The sequence below is a fragment of the Saccopteryx bilineata genome, chromosome 11 (genome assembly GCF_036850765.1).
Source record: "Saccopteryx bilineata isolate mSacBil1 chromosome 11, mSacBil1_pri_phased_curated, whole genome shotgun sequence".
Taxonomy (NCBI): Eukaryota; Metazoa; Chordata; class Mammalia; order Chiroptera; family Emballonuridae; genus Saccopteryx; species Saccopteryx bilineata.
This window is the reverse complement of record NC_089500.1, coordinates 36,974,409-36,995,780: the sequence shown is the minus strand read 5'-3', so window position 1 is coordinate 36,995,780 and position 21,372 is coordinate 36,974,409. Positions and strand designations below refer to the sequence as shown.

Below are 21,372 nucleotides of genomic sequence, written 5' to 3'. Positions count from 1 at the left end.
AACCTTTTTTATTCATTCTTTCCTTCCTTCCTTCTACAGACATTGATCATTTTCAATTATGTGCTCAGTCTAGTAGTACAAAGACGGACATGGCCATTCAGTGACCCCAAGAAATTTTTACTCCAGTAAGTCAGAATATAGATAACACTTTAAGAATGTGATTATTCTGATATATAGGTGAACACAGAATGCTATAGGAGCATAGAGAAAGAACATAAAAATTCAAATCCAGAAAGGTTACTTGAAAAACTGAGCTGAAGGATTCCTACTGAGAAATGGGAGGAAGAGGCAAAAAATCCTTTCTGGATCCTCAACTTTGACCTGTCAAGAATGGCTACCACGTAGAATTCAGAGAGGAAGTTGGAAAAGTTATAAGAGACCAGTGGACATAAAGACCTGCATGTCATGCTAAAAAATGTAGACTATCCTGAGATTATGAGGCTCAAAGAACAGTTTGCACAACAGGGGAGGAACATATTTTTTAAATCATTCTAGGTAATAATGTGAAAGACAGACAAGTTTAGTGTCATGGAGATTAGAGAGGTCGCCAAATTATTCTAGGTGAAAAATGATAAGGACGTAAGCCAGTGATGATTTTGACTGATTTGGATGATGATTTAGATGGTAAGGACTTAAAGGCAGTGGTTATTAAAATGTGGGTGGACTCCATGGAGAGCTCGCTGGTGATTAGACAGATGGGGCAGCAAAGGGAGTGTTCAAAAATAATTCTTATGCATTGCCCTGTACACTTAGACTGATGGTACAATTCAAACTGAAATAGGGAACAAGGAAGTGTTTGTGGGTAAGAGAAAGGCAAGCAATTCAATTTTGGATGTGGTAAACTTGAGAAATTGTGGGATGTCCAAGTTGAGTACGTGAATATGGGGACCTGGAGCTCCAGTGTTAGAGCTGAGCTAGTGATAGAATTCAGGGAGGCTCTGCCATATAGGTGGTAGTTAAAGCCCAGGGAATAAATGACATCACCCAGAGAAAACTGCAGACTGAAAGAAAAGAGGGCTAGGAATAAAGCTAAAAATAAAACCACAGAAAATAAACCCACTTTAGCAGACAGGTAAAGGAATTACAGCTGTGACAATTGATAGGGAATAGCCAATAGAGCAGCGGTTCTCAACCTGTCAGTCACGACCCCGGCGGGGTCGCCTAAAGCCATCGGAAAATACATAATGTATATCAGGTATTTACATTCCGAATCATAACTGTAGCAAATTACAGTTATGAAGTAGCCACCAAAATTATTTTTTGGTTTGGGGTCACCGCAACATGAGGAACTGTATTGCGGGGTCACGGCATTAGAAAGGTTGAGAACCACTGCAATAGAGGGAAGCAAACAGGCATGACTGAAGCCATGCAAAGAAGGGGTATGGTAAGGAGATCAATGATCAAAGGAAGATAAGAACTGGTTCAAACAAACTTAGCAAAAAAAGAGGCCATTGGTGATGTCTGTCCACAGAATTAACAAGGAATGCTGAGTGAACAGGAAGTGATAATATAGCAAAATTGAGTGTAACTATTTTTTTCTAAAAGTTCAGGTTCAAGGAAAAATTGATATAAATGGCACTAGAGACGTACAACATAGGTGTGAAGTTTAGTTATAGTGGAAACCACGGTGTGTCCGTCCTAATTAAAACCACTATGGTCATGACAAGACCTCTGTAACAATCAGGCTCTTTGCTGCCGTCTTCTTAGCAATTTAACTTTTTTAGATTTAATATGCAGTGTGTCCACCTAAACTGGAAGATTTTCAAGTTCAGATGATTTACTGAACCTGAAATGGATCTACAAAAATCACTGCCTTAGAAAAACTACCAGAAGAAGAGAACTGAAAAGCAGCCATCTGGTGGCACTGTTACCCTGTCCTTTTTGGTTAGGTTGCTGTTACAATGAATTTCCTGATTTTCAGATCAATACTATCAGCTTCAGCATCAAATGGCAAAAAAAAACCCACATATGAATTAAAGCTCACTCATTCCATGTTCAGATAGAAAATGAGAACTTGCTATTTTTGTGAGGACTATCAAAGGACTGAACCTATTTTCTGAATGGAGTGCAAATGACAGGGTTCCACACATAGACAGCTTAGATCCCGTAGGTTATGATTTTGTGTGAGGGTGGGGAGGTGGTGAAAGAGAAATACTTGATGAGAAAGTCATCTTCACCCTGAAATACCAAAAAGCTTGATATAGCGTTATTGTCCCTGGTCGTAGCAGCTATCCCTTTGACTTCAATTTTTATCTTATTACTCAAAATTAAACAATCTTATCATTTACACATTAAAAATATTTCTTACCCATCCCTAGTTTAATATCCTTTTTAACATTATCCCAGTAACCTTACCCTTAAACTGTCAAAAGATCCTAATCTTTTTTCTTCCCTGTCTCTAATGCCTTCCGGTTCTCATTGATCAGTGTGATTCATCATGACACTGCCCATGCTATACTGCTTTCTCGAGAAAAGCCTTGACTGACTCTCCCTTACCAAGAAATAAATCTGAAGTCCTTACGGTGGTCCATGCAAGTCCCATCTCTCACTCCTCTCTTATATCTTCCCTTGCAAAGACTAACTTAAGTTTCAAACCTCTACTCCAAAACATCACTTTTTCTATTTCAAATCAGTTTATTTACAATTTGTTTAATAATCCCTAAACTTTATTGTCTTCTTTTTAATTCTTTAGGCTGTTTTTCTCCTCTTTAGCTATTCCCAACATCTTTTCAGTTTCAAATGTTACTTAATCTTTAATTCATAGAGTGAGGTATACCTCTTTCACCAAGCCTCCCTGGTTGGTCTAGATGACATGTGTACCTAGGTATCTTTGAACTCAGACAATGCTCTCTAGCTTATTGATGTTAATGGTTTACTGGCATGTGCCTAATTATTTTCTCTATAAAAGTAGATCCTATTTATCATAAATTAAAACATTTTTGAGGAAAGAACATGCCTTGTAAAACCTTTTTTAATGTATTTCCTAAAAAACAAGAAGCATAGTCCCAAAAATATATGAGGTTGGCTATTGGCACTGATCTTCTAGTCTCCCACACCCCATACACACACACACACACACACACATACACACACATACATATACACACATACACACATACATACACACATACATACACACACATACACACATACACACACATACACACACATACACATACACACACACATTAAAAAAAACCTCATATATCTCTTTGAAATTTTCATTATTTTCAGAGCTTTTAGCAAGTTATTTTTTTACTATAAATAGTCAAAGAGACAAATAATATCAGGATCCTGATCAGGCGGTGGCGCAGTGGATAGAGGGTCAGACTGGGATGCAGAGGACCCAGGTTCGAGACCCTGAGGTCTCCAACTTGAGCGCAGGCTCATCTGGTTTGAGCAAAACTCACCAGCTGGGACCCAAGGTCACTGGCTTGAGCAAGGGGTTACTCAGTCTGCTGAGAGCCCACGATCAAGGCACATATGAGAAAGCAATCAATGAACAACTAAGGTGTCGCAACAAAAAATTGATGATTGATGCTTCTCATCTCTCTTTGTTCCTGCCTGACTGTCCCTATCTATCTCTCTCTCTGTCTCTATAAAATAATAATAATAATAATAATAATAATAATATCAGGAAATATAATTGTAGAGAGCAGCCAAATAGATTATTATAATAAATTTACAACCTCCAAGAACAAGTTTTACATTATAATACTAGACAGTGGGAAAAAGAAAATGGAAACAATGCATCTGGTTTAAAAATTAAATAAATGTCACTACACATATGTTTAAATGTTGACAGATAAAATACTTATGTCTACCAAATCTTACTCAATTAGAATATAAATAAACATCTAAATTTCAAAATAACTTCATGAGGATGAGTTGAGAAATTATGGAAGATACTCAGAGATAAATACTCGTTGAAGAAGATTACTTACCACCTTATCATCCCCAGGTGCTTCTGTGTTTGATATAATTAAGTTCTGCTGTGCCAAATCCTCAGAAAAACCTTTTTTGGTTCTGGCACCAACAACTCCACATACTAAAGTCAGCAACACAGCTGAGTTTGAAAAGAAAAAAATTGAGTATATAGTTTAACATACATAGAATAAAATACCCGTCTTTTGTATCTTATCATCTAAACTACACACAGGACGCAGATAAAGCCACTAAGCTTAGATTAAACCAGTATTTTGCTTAATTTTAAATTTTGGCATGATTATATGTATAGTTTGATGATACTCATCTTCAAGAGATATCATCATACTGAAGCATTTAGAATCATGAGTTAAACAGTACCTATTTAAGACAAAGACTGTAAAGAGATTTACTCATTCCTAAGAATAATTTGCCTATAGGAAAGCATGACAAAACATTTTTTCAGAATAAATTTATCTCTAAGTATCTGAATTAAACCTTTTTGTATTTTGCCTATTCAGAATTTTTATTTTGCATAATAATTGTGGGAAGTTAAAATTATGATAATATAAATAATAGCAATAAATGTTTTTATAATGTTCTGCAAATTGCTATACCACAAAATATCATGGCACAGCCCCAAAGCCAGCCCACCACATGTTTTTGTATGACCCATGAATATGTTTTTTACATTGTTAAATACTTGATAAAAATCAAAAGGGGCCCTGGCTGGTTGGCTCACTGTAGAGCATTAGCCCAGCGTGTGGAAGTCCTGGGTTCAATTCCTAGTCAGGGCACACAGGAAAAGTGCCCATCTTCTTCTCCACCTCTCTTCCTCTTGCTTCTCTCTCTCTCTCTCTCTCTCTCTCTCTCTCTCTCCCTCCTTTTTCTCTCTCTTCTCCTCCCCTCCTACAGCCATGGCTCGATTGGAGCAAGTTGGCCACAGGCACTGAGGATGGCTCCACGGCCTCCGTCTCAGGCACTAAAAAATGGCTCTGGTTGTAACAGAACAACACCCCAGATGGACAGAGCATCACCACCTAGAGGGCTTGCTGGGTGGATCCCAATCGGGGTGCATATGAGAGTCTGTCTCTGTCTTTCCTCCTCTCAGTAAATTTTAAAAAAATCAAAAAAATAGTTTATTACATGTAAAAATTATACAAAATTCAAATTTTAGTGTCCACAACTAAAGTTCTATTGGAATACAGCCATGCCCATTATTTAAATATTTCCTATGGCTGCTTTCTTGATACAAGGGCAGATCTGATTTGTTATCATCAAAGCTGCATTTTAGTTATATACACAGCCTACAAAGTTTAAAATATACACTAACTAGCCCTAAACAAAGTATACCAACCTCTGCCTACCCTTGTGGCCCCTTGTGACCTTTTACTTCTATTTCTTACCCCACTTAACCCTCATCCACTGCCCCCTAGCCACATTGGCCTCCTTGCAATTCCTTGATTCCCCTACCTGAAAGCTCTTTCCCCAGGAATTCCACTGCCCTGACTCACCTTTTCCAAAAATCATCGGCCGTAACCTTCAGCTAGGCCGGACCTAACCATTTACTGAAAATTGCAATCACTATCATCAATTTCCACACTCACTCCACTCATTCTACAGCGCTATAGATCCTAATTATTTTGCTCTACCTTTTCCTCCATAGCACTTAATTTTATTTATTAGTTTACTGTCTCGAGACAGATTGTTATTTTTGTTTTTGTCTGTTTTATTCTTTGATGAGTCCCATGTATCTAGACCATTTCTGGCATATCACAGATGTTCAATATATATTTACTTTGTTGAGTTGATGAAAAATAATGAACACTTATTAGAAATAATACCATACACTGTTGTAAGCTCTTCAGATACATTAATTAACCCTTGGTGCTCCCCCGTAAAGTAGGCTACTATAATTATCTCATCCTACAGAGAGACAACTGAAGCATGGTTAGGTAACTTGCCCCAGGTCACACGGCTTGCAAAAGATAGAGTGGGGTACCCACCCAGACAGACCGATTCCAGGGTCCTGCTCTAATCAGTGCTCCTGTCACAGAATGAGGAACAACAGCTAATCTGAGCTGGAGGTTGGGTGGGAATAAAAAAGGGGGGATGTGGTGCCATTGGAACTAGACACCTGGTAAAGAGGTTAATAGAATTCAAAATTGGCAAGATAACATCAACGAGGAGCTATTGCTGAACATCTCTAATAAATCTGTGGCTGAACGGTGAGAAGACATGCAATGGAATGGCTTTTAGTGAACTTTCCTAGAGCAGAAGTGTTAGACAGTTTTATAGTACTAAAACGGGTAGTATTATGACCAAGAAATAAAAGTTTTATGTTGACAGATTTAACACAATCTAAGGAATTTTCAACAGTTCTGTTCAGATATGAAATCTTTTATGTCAAAAAAGGATCTTGCTCTTTTCAGAAAATTGTCAGTCAGAACTCAGCTAATAACACAAAGGTAATTTGTAAAGGGGACTCACACCTGATGGGTGGTTGGACAAGATTACCAAGATTATTTTTCAAATACCTTTTTTTTGCACTTAGATATTTATTATATAATTATAACTTGAATAAATAAAAGAAGGCACTGGTCAGTTGCTCAGTGGATAGAGCATTGGCCCAGCATGCAATGTTTCAGGTTTGATCCCTGGTCAGGGCCCACATGAGAAGTGATCATCTGCTTCTCTTCCCTTTCTTCTCCTCCTTCTCTCTCTCTTCCCTCCTCGTAGCCAGTGGCTCAGTTGGTTCAAGCACTGGCCTCCGGCACTGAGGATAGCTCAGTTGATTCAAGCATCAGCCAAAATGCGGGTGGCCAGGTGGATCCCAGTTGGGGTGCATGCAGCAATCTGTTTCTCTATCTTGCCTCCTCTCACTTAAAAAAAAAAAAGTAAAAGGACTTACAAGAAAGTAACGCTATACCCAGCAGTATCGCCAAAATTGCCCATTTTCCAAGTGATGCGCCTGCACTCCTTGATGTTGCCACACACTGACTTGGGTGAGTACAATCGCATAGATTAACTCTCAAGGTTTTTGTTGCAGATTGACCTGCTCGATCTTTTACAGTAATAGGAATACTGTATTCTTTAAGTTCAGCATTTTTCTGATATGAAAGACGGGCAGCTGTTTCTGCAAGAAAATAAAAGAATTGTATTTTTAGTGAATATTGAGTCATCCCTTAGCATTTGTTTCGCCACACTTGTATGCAAAGATCTTATTCTCAGAGAACCACCTGCTACATAAAAATGAATAAAAATGGATGACTCTCTTCGATGTGTTCAAGCACCAACACTACCATATATGTGTATATATTGTAACTTTTTAGAGAGAAGTTTAAAGAAATAATTTTACACTGGAGGGATCCAGTAGCATTTCAACAATATTTAATATTCCCTTATCTACAAACTAATAATGCTAGATTGACTTTTAACATACATTTCAAATATTTTTCTGTAGTACCAGTTGATGATACTCATAAAGAATTAACACAAAGGATGTTTTAAGTTCATGTTCTCTCATCCACTTACCTTCTGGTACCTGTCCATTATCCTATCGATAAGAAAATTGTTCAAAAACACAATAGACTTTTTGTGATTAGTACCTTGCTTCTGGAAGTAATCTCAATACCATAAAGCTAAATAACTTCACCCAGGCTAAGTGTAACGCTTACAAAAAAACCCCCAGCTATATTTATATCATAGCAATACATATTTGTCAATTGTGATATTTCCCATAACAGTCTTGATACCTGATTTTAATTACCTTATTATCAACTGACCAAAAACTCTACACACTTTCAATGGTAATTACTACCTACTCGAGTGTTTGCAATGCATTCATTGAAATGACAGAATAGCATAACACACATCTGGAAGTCATCTGTAATTTCTAAGCTGCGCTTAGATGCACTGTTATATCTGTAAGAACTTTGAAGATTTGGCTGCACCTCATGTCTGAAGCTTTCTGGAGCAATGTGAATTACTACTTGGGTTTATTTTGACCCCTTAGAATCAGACTGTGTCTAACGTAAGATCCTTCAAATCCCTCTGCTTCCTCAAGACCACAAACTGAGCCACATTCTCATTCATTCATAGGAGTTCATCAGCCTCTGAACTGCCTTGCCACTCTACACTGTCCTCTTCAAATTGTCCTCCTAACTGCCACAATCTTCACTTTTTTTAAGTCAAAGATCTGGATACAGTATTTCCTCACTTGTACTCTCCCAATGCACACCTTTTGTCATCTACTATACAGAAGCTATTCTCTGTGGTCTACCACACGAGGCTCATCACCACCAGATTCCTCTCTTTCTCCATCCATTCTCACAGCATTCCTATTAAAACTTTCTAAATTCCAACAACACTGATTTCCTTATCACACTAGTGCTTTCCTTCTTTCATGCATATACATTAATGAATTTTTTAAATTTTTTCTACTGATTGAGAGAAAGAGAAAGAAAAGGAAAGGAGGGAGGAAGGGAGATAGAAAGAGAGAAAAGCATTAATTTGTTATTCCGCTTAGTTGTTCCATTTAGTTATGTACTCATTGATTGCTTCTTGTACGAGCCTTGACCCGGGATCAAACCCATGACTTCAGAGCACCAGGATAACACTTCATACTGAGCCACCCAGCCATAGCATATATTAGTGAATTATTGATTCAACAAACATTTATTAAGCAACCAGTATTACTAAGCACTGGAATCGGTACTAGAAATACAAAAATAGATTACAAATGTCTTGAGAAACTCATGTATATATTTGAGGAGAAGTGTAAACAGATGATAGTACAACATGAAAAGCATTATAATAAAGGTAGCAAAAGGTCACAGTGTCACACCTACTTCAGAAAGACTTCTGAGACATGAGCATCTGAGCTGGAGTCATGTCTGTCTTGTTACTTTCAATATGTGTGTGTGTGTGTGTGTGTGTGTGTGTATGTGTATGTGTGTGTCTGTCTCCAGGGTCTGGAACAGTGCCCGGTAGACAGTAAGTGCTCCATAAATATTACAAATTAACATCAAGCTAAGAAATGGAAAGGGAAGTATTCTAGGCATTTGGGACAGGCTAAAAAAAGTCCAACTTCATGAAAGAGCATGACATAGTAACAAAGAAGCAGTGAGCGATGGCTAAAATACAGACTACACTCCCAGAACCACTATCACAAAGACTGCCCTGCAGGCTCCAGTGCCAGACTTCCGTCCGTATCCCACGTGTTTCCTTCCAAAATAGAATGCTTGTCTCATACACCGGGTTCCTCATCACCAGTTTGCTTACAATCAAATTTAAACTGACCATCTTTCATTGCCTCTTCAACTCACTGAAATTACTTAGAAAACACAAAAACAATTTAATAATGAGCTGCCCAATAATAGTTTAACAAAGCATTTTTGTCTTTGTTGTAAAAGTAAATTTTGCCCTCATAAAAATTATAATTTCTTTTACTTTACATACAATATATAACATAAGCCCCCTACAATATTTGTAAAAGTTTATGTTAGGCTATTGAATATCAATTTTACATGCTTCATACAAGTAAACAAGTAAATCCATTATCAATTATTTCTGAGCATATACATCATTATTTTTGATAGAATACCATTAACTTTCTTGAGGGTCCATATCCTGTTGATTTCTGAAGAAGTGTCTGCCAAACTGAAATGAAATGGAGCGCCATGGATAGGTTCGTCGGGATCAAAAGCTGAGATGTCAGTATACCCCATCTTCGGTTTGCAAATTACTAGATAATCTTGAAGTATTGCTGGTGCGTTATCGTTCACATCTTCAATGTTAACTACTAGTGTTCCAGTACATGATCTACCATCTAGGAGGAAAGAAGAAAGAGTTAGTGTAGTTTGTAAAGTCTTATAGTTTCTTAAGAAAAAAATCATATAAATTTTAATTATGATATATGGGTTCTTTTTATGAACTCTGAATTATAAAAAAAAAAGTGGTCAATAAGAACATGGATAGATGAAACTGGCAGATTATCTAAAATGAGTACCTTTGTTGACCATATCAGATACAACTGCCAATAAACTTTCTACCAAAGTTATTGTTATTACCAAACAGTACAAATAAATGTCTGAATTTCAAACTCTGTTTCCTTGAATACCTTCTGGCACAGATGTTAATGAGCAAAAACATGACTACAAAAATGTTATTCTAATCCTGGTATACATCCAAAACACTTAGAGAGATATTTTAAATTATGTAATGTCTAGGCTCTCCAACCAGGATTTCTGATTCAGTTGTTCTAAGGTAGTGTCTATACCTTGATATTTTTTTAAAGTGTCAGAAATTATTTTAAGATGAAACTAGGGTTGAGATGTTCTGGGTTAATTTAAGGAACAGAATTCAAGGAAAGAATAATTTTGACCTAAAAGTCAGATTAAAGGCTCAAAGTAACATGTAGAGTTCTAGAAGAGTCTGGTGAGACCATTTCATTATCCCCAGACTTCAGTTTTATTTTTGTTTTCTAACATAGAGTCAATAAGCACTGAAGGTCCACCAGGATAAGGATATAAAGATAAAAAAGACATGGCTTCTTGTTCCCAAACAGTTTCGCTTTGTTAGATGATTAAGAGAAGTAGCGGCCCTGGCCGGTTTGCTCAGTGGATATAGAGTGTTGCTCCAGCGTGCAGACGTCCCTGGGTCAATTCCTGGTCAGGGCACATAGGAGAAGCAACCCTCTGCTTCTCTTTCCCTCCCTCCCTCCCTTCTCTCCCACTTCACTTCCCACAGCCAGTGGCTCAATTAGTTTGAGCATTGCCCAGGAATTGAGGATAGCTCAGTTGGTCCAAGCACTGGCCCAGGTGCTGAGGATAGCTCAGGTGATTCGAGCATCAGCCTCAGATGGGGTTTGCCAAGTGGATCCCAGTCAGGGTGCATGCATGAGTCTATCTCACTATTTCCCCTCCTTGAGAGAGAGAGAGAGAGAGAGAGAGAGAGAGAGAGAAGTAAGAACAGAGTCTTTAAAGTGATTTCTACAAATTCCATATAGTCATCACAAGAATATTTCTGCACAAGAATAACTGCACTGTTCTCAAATTTTTTAAGGAAATGCAGATGAAAATTTTTTGTTTACCTTGGTCTATTGCCAGGACAGTTACATTATACACCTCATTACGATGAGTTGCGGCCTCCCTGTCTAGAATTTTGGAAGTTTTGAATGACCCTGAAATTTCATCAATGGTAATCCACCCTTTAGGATCATGCAATTTTTTGTACCTGTTAATAAAAAATAAAAGTAGCCTTTAGCAATATAAAATGCATTAAAATAAATTACTGTCTCAATTGTTTCAAATGCATAATCGGTATTATAGATTTCTTTGTACCTTATGCCTCTGTTACTTCTAGTTTCAGGGTCATATGCCTTATAGCCATCGGTCATGGACCCCACTGCTGAATTTTCTTTAATTTGTACATATTGGGCTGCAGGACTGCATTCAGGCCCTTCATCCTGATCCTTCACGTAAACTGTGACCGGAACTCTGTTCATGGTTGTCCTGGGTGCAGTATCTCTAGTAAAAGGAGCTTCATTGCTTACTCCAATTTCCAGAACCACTTGACGGTTTTCTTCATAATTCAGTGGCTTTGAAAAGAAATCCATGTATTTCAGTATGAGTGTAAAACACACTTGATGTTTCGTAGAGCATGTGAACTTCAGTCAATGTGAACACGTTCCATGCATACATTCCACGTTCCCATTTAGTTCATATTGACTTTTATCCTTTGCTAAAGAGAGAGTGATTCTTCACTAGGTCGTTAGCAAGAGTCCAAAAGTTTCTGCAGGTGGCTTGCGGAGTTAGGGAAAAGCAATTCCTTAAATATTTTTATGATTCACTCATACTAAAAAATTACTCTGAACCTGGAGATGATGCAAATAGATGACAGTGTTCCATGGTCCTGCTTGAGTGTACTTGTGGCTCACTATTTACTATTGACTAGGGCCCAGACATCTTACAGCTCGGACCAAATTAGATGTCAACTTAAAACTGGAAAGGAACGCCTGACCAGTGGTGGCGCAGTGGATAAAGCGTCGACCTGGAAATGCTGAGGTCGCCAGTTCGAAACCCTGGGCTTACCTGGTCAAGGCACATATGGGAGTTGATGCTTCCAGCTCCTCCCCCCTTCTCTCTCTCTGTCTCTCCTCTCTCTCTCTCTCTCTCTCTCTCTCTCTCTCTCTCTCTCTCTCCCTCTCCTCTCTAAAATGAATAAATAAAAAAATGTACAAAAAAAATTTAAAAAAAAACTGGAAAGGAACAATGATCGTCTTTCCTCCCTGATAGAAAAGGTATTCCCAATGCATGTTTTAATTCATGAATATCATTTTTATCAGGCATAGAACTGAGCAAACTTATTTCAGCTTTTCTTTTTCTCAAAACCCATCCAGAGTTTCATTTCTTCTTAAGAATCTGCCTTGCCTTTCTGCTGGTGCCTTCATTAATTAGTTTTAAGTAGAACTTTTACCTATGCTGACTATTTTTATGAAATTATGTTTTGACAATTTGGGAATTATACTTTGGCATTGTCTGTATTTTATCCTAAGGAACTCTCACCATGAAAATGCAGTTGAGTAAGACAAATATGATATGCTTAATGGTGTTATTATGATGATTATCCATGTTTTTCAGAGTAAGAAAGTGGAGAAGGGATAAACTGATTTTTCCACGGCTAAAAGATTCCCACCTGAGCTGGATTGAAGCCAGGTGGTGGGGCTTCATTCAGTCCATGTCCTTAAGTACCACACTGTTACTCCTCTGCTACTTTATGCTGTTTAACTGGTTCACTAGCCTCTAAAATTCTTTTAAATCAATCCTTGGATTATAACTGATTTTCAGACAACAAATCAAGCAAAACCCATAAAACACTTTTTTACACAAACTTTGAAGCTCTTTTTCTTTGAGTCTCTGTTTATCAAAACAATCTTGGCTGATAGAGAAGAACAAATACTATGTGATTTCACTCATATATGGAGTTTAATGAAGAAAATACACAAACAAGACAGAAACAAATCACAGATAGAGAACAGACTGACCGCTATCAGAAAGAGGGGGGTTGAAGGATTTGGTGAAAAAGGTGAAAGGACTAAGAAGGAAAAGGCACAGGCAACTGCAGAGTGATTGTTACTGTATTAACTACTAGAGAAGAAAGGGGTGGGGGAAGTAGGAGAGAGTAAAGGGGGGTAAAGGGTGACAGGAGACTTGCCTTGGGGTGGTAAACACAATGCAAAATACAGATGAAGTGTTTTAGAATTGTACACCTGAAACCTATATAATTTTATTAACCAGTCTCACCCCAATAAGTCAATAAAAAAGTTAAAAAAATAAATCCTGGCTGTACATGGAACAAAACCAAAGCTGATAAGTAATATTTTAATTTTAAGCCTTTCCCCATACCTAGGTATTATCAAGCTGAGATAATAATATCATAAATCCACTAAAAAGTCAAAAAAATTTCTGAATCTTAGAGTCTACAAAAGGCATGTGAAATCCGTTTTGATTTCTATGACTATCCCAGAAACTATAGAGTCAAGAGGGAATACCAATTAATATGTTTATTTGTTGCTAATGAACACCATCACACAAATTATATGTGTTGGTATGATCGTGCAGAGTCAGAGCATCTGTTGACAATGAGAATTGGATGAGAATTTAGAAAACAGCTGCTGAGCAGGAGGAGGTGCAGTTATTTGATCCAGAGCCACCTGCTAATTGAAGCCTTAGAATTTTTTATGTAATTTTTCTAGGCTTAAACTGGATATTGTCTTTAGTGGCTTAAAATTCTGCAAGATTAGAGATCTACTGGGATGAACTCGATGATTGATGAAAAGACATGAATTCCTTTTCACCACAGGGCATCTTTTTGATTCATCAATTGAAATAAATTGTTCAGAAAGATCTGCATGGAGATGCTAACAACTCTCTAGAAAATGAAGTGTTGTTTTGAGGAGCTGAGGACCTTTTATGTTGAGAATGAAACAAACAAACATCAAGATGAAAAGCTTACCCAGGACTCAACCAGAGACTGTATCAACTTATGTTCTACGGTTCCAGAAAATTTATCTTCTTTTTTAAAGACAAAAGTTGTCTTTTAATGGAAAATTATAAACAGTAGTACCAAGAACATGTTAATATGTATAAAAATATAATAATGATATCAAATGGCTTATAAAATACTTTCATTTTTATTATTGTTTGAATAGCTACTAGGGAGGCAGAGAGAAGTATTATTTATTTTTTTAAGGATAATACAAAGGCTAATTTATATAAGTAAGGAGTAGTTAAAGAGCATTGGGAGTATTTTTCCTACAGAAGGTAAGTTTCAAATAGACATAATAGCCTTTTCAAAAGAATATACCTGTTCTGTATAGCATTAGCAATAAAATGTGGATCAAAGACATGGGATATATGGAGAATAATTTAGGTACAGCAGACATAAGGGCTTCTGAGAATCAGAGCTCACTAAATACAAAATAAGCTGCCAACTGAGATGTGGAGATTCTTATAATTGAGAATGTCCAAGTATAAGTTCGGTGACTAATAACTGGAAACTAAATTACAGATGAAAGGCAGCAGTAGATGGGAACAGTGGTACTAGATACTGTTTTATTCCAGCATGTAGTCTATGAACTGAAACTATTTAATTGATTAAACTATTAGTTTATTAAAATATGTTAACTTGCCAAGTTGTTAGTTATTCATTATTACTGTACCTTTACAACACACAGAACGCCTTCATTAGTTTCTCTGTCTGTAGAGATTTTGAAATGTCCGTTTTCATTGCCTTTTAAAATGGTAAAATTAGCTCTCCAATTGGCACTGTTAATTAAATCCTTGTCCTCTATAGGTAGTCGCAAGATTTCCACATTGTATTTATTTTCCTCTACTTCTGTTCTATACTGTAACAGAAAAAATTCATTAAAAACTTACTTTATAAAGAAAACTTTTTTTGTTTTGTTTTTTGTATTTTTCTGAAGGTGGAAACGGGGAGAGACAGTCAAACAGACTCCCGCATGCGCCGACCGGGATCCACCCGGCACACCCACCAGGGGCGATGCTCTGCCCACCAGGGGGCGATGCTCTGCCCCTCCGGGGCGTCGCTCTGCCGCGACCAGAGCCACTCTAGCGCCTGGGGCAGAAGCCAAGGAGCCATCCCCAGCGCCCGGGCCATCTTTGCTCCAATGGAGCCTTGGCTGCGGGAGGGGAAGAGAGAGACAGAGAGGAAGGAGGGGGGGAGTGGGGAAGCAAATGGGTGCTTCTCCTATGTGCCCTGGCCGGGAATCGAACCCGGGTCCCCCGCACGCCAGGCCGACGCTCTACCGCTGAGCCAACCGGCCAGGGCCTATAAAGAAAACTTTTACAAAGAAAGTAAAATGTTCAACTACAGAAGTATTTGTTCTTCTAGTTTTGCCTAAAGATTATTTTAAAAGCATGAATTTCAAATAGTATTGTTTCATGAGGACATCTTTTAAATGAAAGAAGAATTCCATTATAAATGTAGACAAATGTTACTGGCCTTCAACAAAAGGTCATTAATATATATAATACCATGAACAAATAAAATAGATTTCTATATCTACTATTTAATTTTATTCAAAAATAAACATATACTTCAAAATATAATAAATGTTTATTACTTTAAATTAAATTACAAATGATAATAAACAAATAGATTTTTGGAATGATATACTTACAGCTTTTTGTTTGAAAACAGGTGCATTGTCATTTGAGTCTGCTACTGTTATGACACAAGTCGATGTACTAATCAATCCAAAAAATTGACCATCCATATCTTGTACTTTCATTACCAGTGTGTACTTGTCTGCAACCTTAAAACAAAGCACATATTTAATTAGCTTTGAGCAACTTCGTTTAGATTTATAAAGTGAAATTTTAATTGTCCATTCTATTTGTTTGCATCCATGCTTTTATTTCCATACTTGCATATACTTTAAGAATTTGGTAGACAGGTATAAAGCTGAAAAGAAGAGGTTCAATTATAAAGAGCCATACTAAGAATTTAGACTTATGCTTTACATGGCAGGCGATATGGAGGGTCTCCTTGAAGTCTTAGGGAGAGCAAAAAATAAGAGCATTTGTGTTTTAGAGAGAATATTCTTCAAGTATGTGGAGAGGAATTTGGAGTAAGCTGAACTGGAAGTCAAACCGGTTAAGAGTTCCTAAAGTTGTCTAACACAGGTAGTATAAATCTGAGGCAAAAACCATGAGGGTGACAGGGAAGTTAGGTGGGAGTCAGAATTCAGGTAGAGTTGATAACGAATTCTATATACAAGTGGAGAAAGAAAGAAAGGTTGAAAATGATGCTCAGGTATCATTCTTGTATAGATAGGCAGACTGGTGTCACCAATCAATATAAGAAATTCAGAAAAAGAGACTTCTCTAATGAAATGAATACTGGCAAGTTCACAAGGAGTGACAAAATCAATGAGTGGTTTTTTTGTTTTGTTTTTTTTTTTTGGCATATATTGAATTTTACATGCCTATGGGAAATCTAAGAAGAAAAGTCCAGAAGACACCTTCATATATGGCCCATACTTATGGGATGGACCACAGCCAGAAATAACGATCTGGGAATCACAAGTAGAGGCTGGTTGAAATCATGCCAGGAATCAGTATCTAGGAGAGGTTAAAGGATGAGAAGAGCAGAGGATGTAAAGAACAATAGCATTTTAAGTGCTGAGAATATAAAGGGGAAATAAGACTAAGCAGAAACAAAAAATCAGAAAAGCAGTAGGAAAACCAGAAATCCAAGGAATGAGGGAGTTTCAGTAACTGACAATAAACAAGAACTTAAGGTAACTATTGCATTTGATAATTAGAAAATCACTTACTTCTGGGAATGAAGTTTCACAGATGGTATGTTGATGAAAAAATGCAGACCTTATTTTGTGACAATTTTATCGCTCTTGCCTTTCTCTTCTATCATACTGTTCTTTAGCCACTCTTTGTGTTGTTTAATTTCCTTAATTTTTTTTATTTCCCTCTATCCCCAGGCTTTATTTTACTTTTCTCCCTTCCACGTTGGAAATCAACATTCCCACCCTAAAATGCTCCACCCAGAGGCTGCAGGACTCAGATAGCCTCTTTTTTCTTTCTCTAAAGGCACAGTTTCTTTACCACTCTTGTTCGTTTCTTTACTTTCTGTGTTATTTCCCACAAAATTCTGTTAGATTTTTTTTTAATCCAGCAAGTAGACCTGAGTTGATTCCCCAAAGCTGTTTCTTACAAGCTATGTAAACTTAAATGATCTTTTCTGAGCCTTATTATTCAATCTGTAAAAAATGAGGGAAAAGCCTTGTTTTCACTTGATTACATTACCTCTGTATATTACACAGATACAAGTCACATTCATATTACCCCCTTCAAACCTTCTCATTATTACCAGTCTGTGCCTTATCATATAAAATATCCTTCCTGTACAAATGCACACAACCCCCCCCAAAAAAATTATTAAAGCTTCTGTACTACTTCTGATTCATTTTTATAAGTTTTCACCATCCTTCCCTTTTTCTATAGCATCAAATTCCACCGATGTTTTCTTTTTATTATCGCTTCCAGACTTATTGGTCTTTCTATTTACGTTACTTTGGGTGTAGTGGGAAGCATGTAAGTGTTCCAAAAAAGCTATTTTGTACATGTGAAACTGATGAATTTGCCTCAAATATAGGGTAACAAAGTCAGGTCAATCTTTCCGATTGTCAGACAAGAAAATTATAAAAATCAAATCAAATTATGCAGAAATAAGTTAAATATAAAATAATATATATGAAAATACGCTATTATTGTTATCTAAATAGTGTTATAGATTTTTTATAATCTATAAACCTCGCCTCAACTAATCCTTTCTAGATAAAAAACACACATATATAATAACTGGGTAAGAATCAGGGTATGATCTATATTCATGGAACAAAACAAATCATCCTTTATGAGAATTGGACCCTCTACTGGGTAGAACCAACTAGACACACAGAAGAAAAAAAATTTAGTGGCCCTGGCCAGTTGGCTCAGCAGATACAGCATCAGCCCGGTAGTGCAAATGTCCTAGGTTGATCGCTGGTCAGGGCACACAGGAGAAGCAACCATCTGCTTCTCTTCTCCTCCCTCTCCCCCTTCTTTCTCTCCTCTTCTCTTCCAGCCAGTGGCTCAACTTGTCCGAGAATTGGCCTCAGGCACTGAGGATAGCTCTTTTAATTCCAGCATGGCCCTGGATGAGAAAAGCATTGGCCCCAGATGGGGGTTGCTAGGTGGATCCTAGTTGCAACACATGCGGGTGTTTGTCTATTTCCTCTCCTCTCACTTAAAAAATAATAATAGTACTTAGCAATGATAAATTGCATAATATCTTTTGTTCCCACACCTTCTGAATACCAGTTGATCTGTATTTCTACTCTTCATAGCTTCGCTTACATAGGAAATAGAAATAAAATGAAAAACAGATAACATGGCCAAGAATTCTTATTATCTTATGCCTAAATAAAATAAAACTGGAAATGGAAACTCAGCACGAAGAATAGCAAAGTACAGTAAGTGGGGAAGAAAAGGGGGCCTCACCCCCTCCCATAAAAAGATATTCTAGGAAGTATGAAAACTACCTCTCTGTCCAAATACTGAGAAACCAGGGTGATTGCGCCTGTGCTGGGGTGCACGGAAAAGATCCCAGGTGATCTTGGCTTCTGCTCCAAAATGCTGTACCTCAGACGCGTGTGCATCGTGTCTGGTTCATCTCTGTCCGTGGCACAAACCACTCCCACCGTACTACCTACGTTTTAAAAAAAAGTGTTTAATTTACTGAATTGTCAAACACATTTAGGAGTATCTACACTTTTCAGATGTTAACAGTGATGGTGGAAAACTAATTTAAAATGCATTTCTTACCAGAGGTAGTCAATCTTTAGATAATACTAAAGGTGACTTCAATTTATAATATAAAAAACTTTGAGGATTGAAGTATACTTTTACATTGCTTACAGCTCAAAATTTTTGATAGTGAATCCCTAAAAACTTATTCAAAAGGCATTTAAAAATATTTTCAACACATATTCCCCCATATCGTAATACAAACCTAGCTGGAGAGATAAACCATGGGTCCTGAGCATATCAGATGGTTTTTTTAAAAAAATTAAACTGAACTGTATTTGAAAGAAATTAAAGCCAAGTAAAACTTTTAACACAATATATGTGTTATATATGTGTGCATATATATGTAAATAAACTATAGTATATATCTATATTTTACATATATTTCTAACTTGTATATTTATATATTAGATATAGTAGGGAATGTTCAATTACATACTTATAACTAATTACAAAATTTCTGCCATGGATCAATATGCAGATATGAACTAATAATTTTTTATCATAAAAAATAAAGGCTATTTACCTTTTCTTAGAAAAATGTTTATAATCTTTGTAAGAAGTTACATTTTCTTCCTGCAATTTTATTGAGAGTCAAGAAGACTGTCAATTTTAATTCTCTGGATAAAGAACTGCTTTACTTATCACATAAAATTTTCCTAAAATCTTGCCAATTCCTTCCCATGCGTGTTATGCTTTGTCCAAACCATCTTTGTGTGTGACTGAAGACAAACTCAGGAGCACCCATTAGTTCAGTGTATGATAGCCTTAATTGGTCTGAACCTACTGGTATGAGATGGTTAAAAATCCCTGGGCTAATTTGGGCATCAAAGTGTTCACCCTTGAATCTTCTGTTACCTCCAATGAGAACAAAAACCTCAAGAAAGAGTTTGAAACCAATCATTTCCCTTTGAAAAAAAAGAAGTGTAACCAAGGTCATGGGCTTGTGAAGCTGAAAACATTATAGCTCATCTAACATTAATTAACTCACTTTACAGGTCTGAGAACTCAAAGGGAATTTCATGAGTTCCCACAGTAAGTTAATAACAGACCCTAAACCAAAAACTAGGTTTCCTATGAATAATAAAGAGATCGACATCAATGACATCAAATTATCAAAGTAAAATATAAAGGGAAATAACAAGTATAATAATGCAATGAAGATCTAAGTAACTAGCAGAAACCTCAACAAGCAAGTTAGCAAAGTCATCCTTTATGATTGAGTCCACATTTCTCAACTTTATTATGAGTGGATACTGTCCATATTGAAAGTCTCAGAAGACATTATGAATGCCACATTAAAAAGCCAACTAAACTGAAACTCTTTGGTTTTCCACATGTGAGAGCAAGTGTTTAGGATGGAGAACAAGTAATGTAAGTTTCTCTGAAGTTATTCCAGTATTCATTCTAAATTGGAAATAGTAAGGTAGTAGTTTAATAGAAGAGACAATAGAAATAAGAGCTTTAAAAAATGTTTCATCAGTGAATGTCATTCAATACTTCTCTAAATAAACCCCCCCAAAATATTGATTTTACTTGTATTGTACATTTTACCCTGCATGTTCTCTGTTTGAAGGTGATAATATTGATAAACCCACAAAATGATAACATGAAATAAAGTAAATAAACTAAATATGGTATGAAGTTTAAACAACTGTCATCAGCATTTATAAATAATTGGTATCATACTGACAATACTACAAACTCATAATATCCTCTAAATTACATATTGTTTGTATTTGATAGGATGAATACATTTGTAAATAGAAACTGGTCAAACACCATCTCAGGATGATTGGCCTTGAATATAAAAAATTCAGTATCTCAAAAAATGTACACAAACATATCACCATAATACATTTCACTCTTAAAAGCTGTCTTACCATAAGGTCTGAAAGGGAAAAGGCCATTCTAAGCCTAATATGGAGAGATTTAACTAAATAAAGACCTGAACGACTACTCTGCTACACAAAGAAACTATAATAAAATTTAAAAGCAACAATATACTAAGAAAATATTTGCAATGTGACAAGTTAATATCCTTAATATGTAAAAATCACTTTATTTATTTATTTTTATTTTTTTTTACAGGGACAGAGAGAGAGAGTCAGAGAGAAGGATAGATAGGGACAGACAGGAATGGAGAGAGATGAGAAGAAGCATTAATCATCAGTTTTTCGTTGCGACACCTTAGTCGTTCATTGATTGCTTTCTCATATGTGCCTTGACCGGGGGCCTTCAGCAGACTGAGTAACCCCTTGCTCGAGCCAGCGACCTTGGGTCCAAGCTGGTGAGCTTTTTTGCTCAAGCCAGATCAGCCCGCGCTCAAGCTTGCGACCTCGGGGTCTCGAACCTGGGTCCTCTGCATCCCAGTCCGACGCTTGTCCATTGTGCCACCGCCTGGTCAGGCATGTAAAGAACACTTTGTAAAGTAGATTTAAAAATAGTTAAAAAAAAAAAAGATAAATGCCAAAAATAAAAATAGAGCAAAGGAAATAAACATACATTTCAGAAAAGAAAAATACAAATGGCCAAAGAAAACACACAGACAAAAAAG

At 36.7% G+C, this 21,372-nt stretch overlaps 1 protein-coding gene across 2 annotated transcripts in view; it reads right to left on the bottom strand.

The window, feature by feature from the left end:
- DSC3 (desmocollin 3) overlaps positions 1-21,372 on the bottom strand; it is a 46,993-nt gene that overhangs the window by 4,983 nt on the left and 20,638 nt on the right. For both annotated transcript variants that reach the window (XM_066246943.1, XM_066246942.1), the window contains exons 7-14: positions 18,551-18,717; positions 15,629-15,763; positions 14,648-14,833; positions 11,268-11,524; positions 11,018-11,160; positions 9,530-9,754; positions 6,836-7,060; positions 3,945-4,066 (exon numbers count right to left, since the gene is read on the bottom strand). In XM_066246943.1, the coding sequence (XP_066103040.1) occupies positions 3,945-4,066; positions 6,836-7,060; positions 9,530-9,754; positions 11,018-11,160; positions 11,268-11,524; positions 14,648-14,833; positions 15,629-15,763; positions 18,551-18,717 (1,460 nt within the window). The remainder of the gene's footprint in view (positions 1-3,944; positions 4,067-6,835; positions 7,061-9,529; positions 9,755-11,017; positions 11,161-11,267; positions 11,525-14,647; positions 14,834-15,628; positions 15,764-18,550; positions 18,718-21,372) is intronic.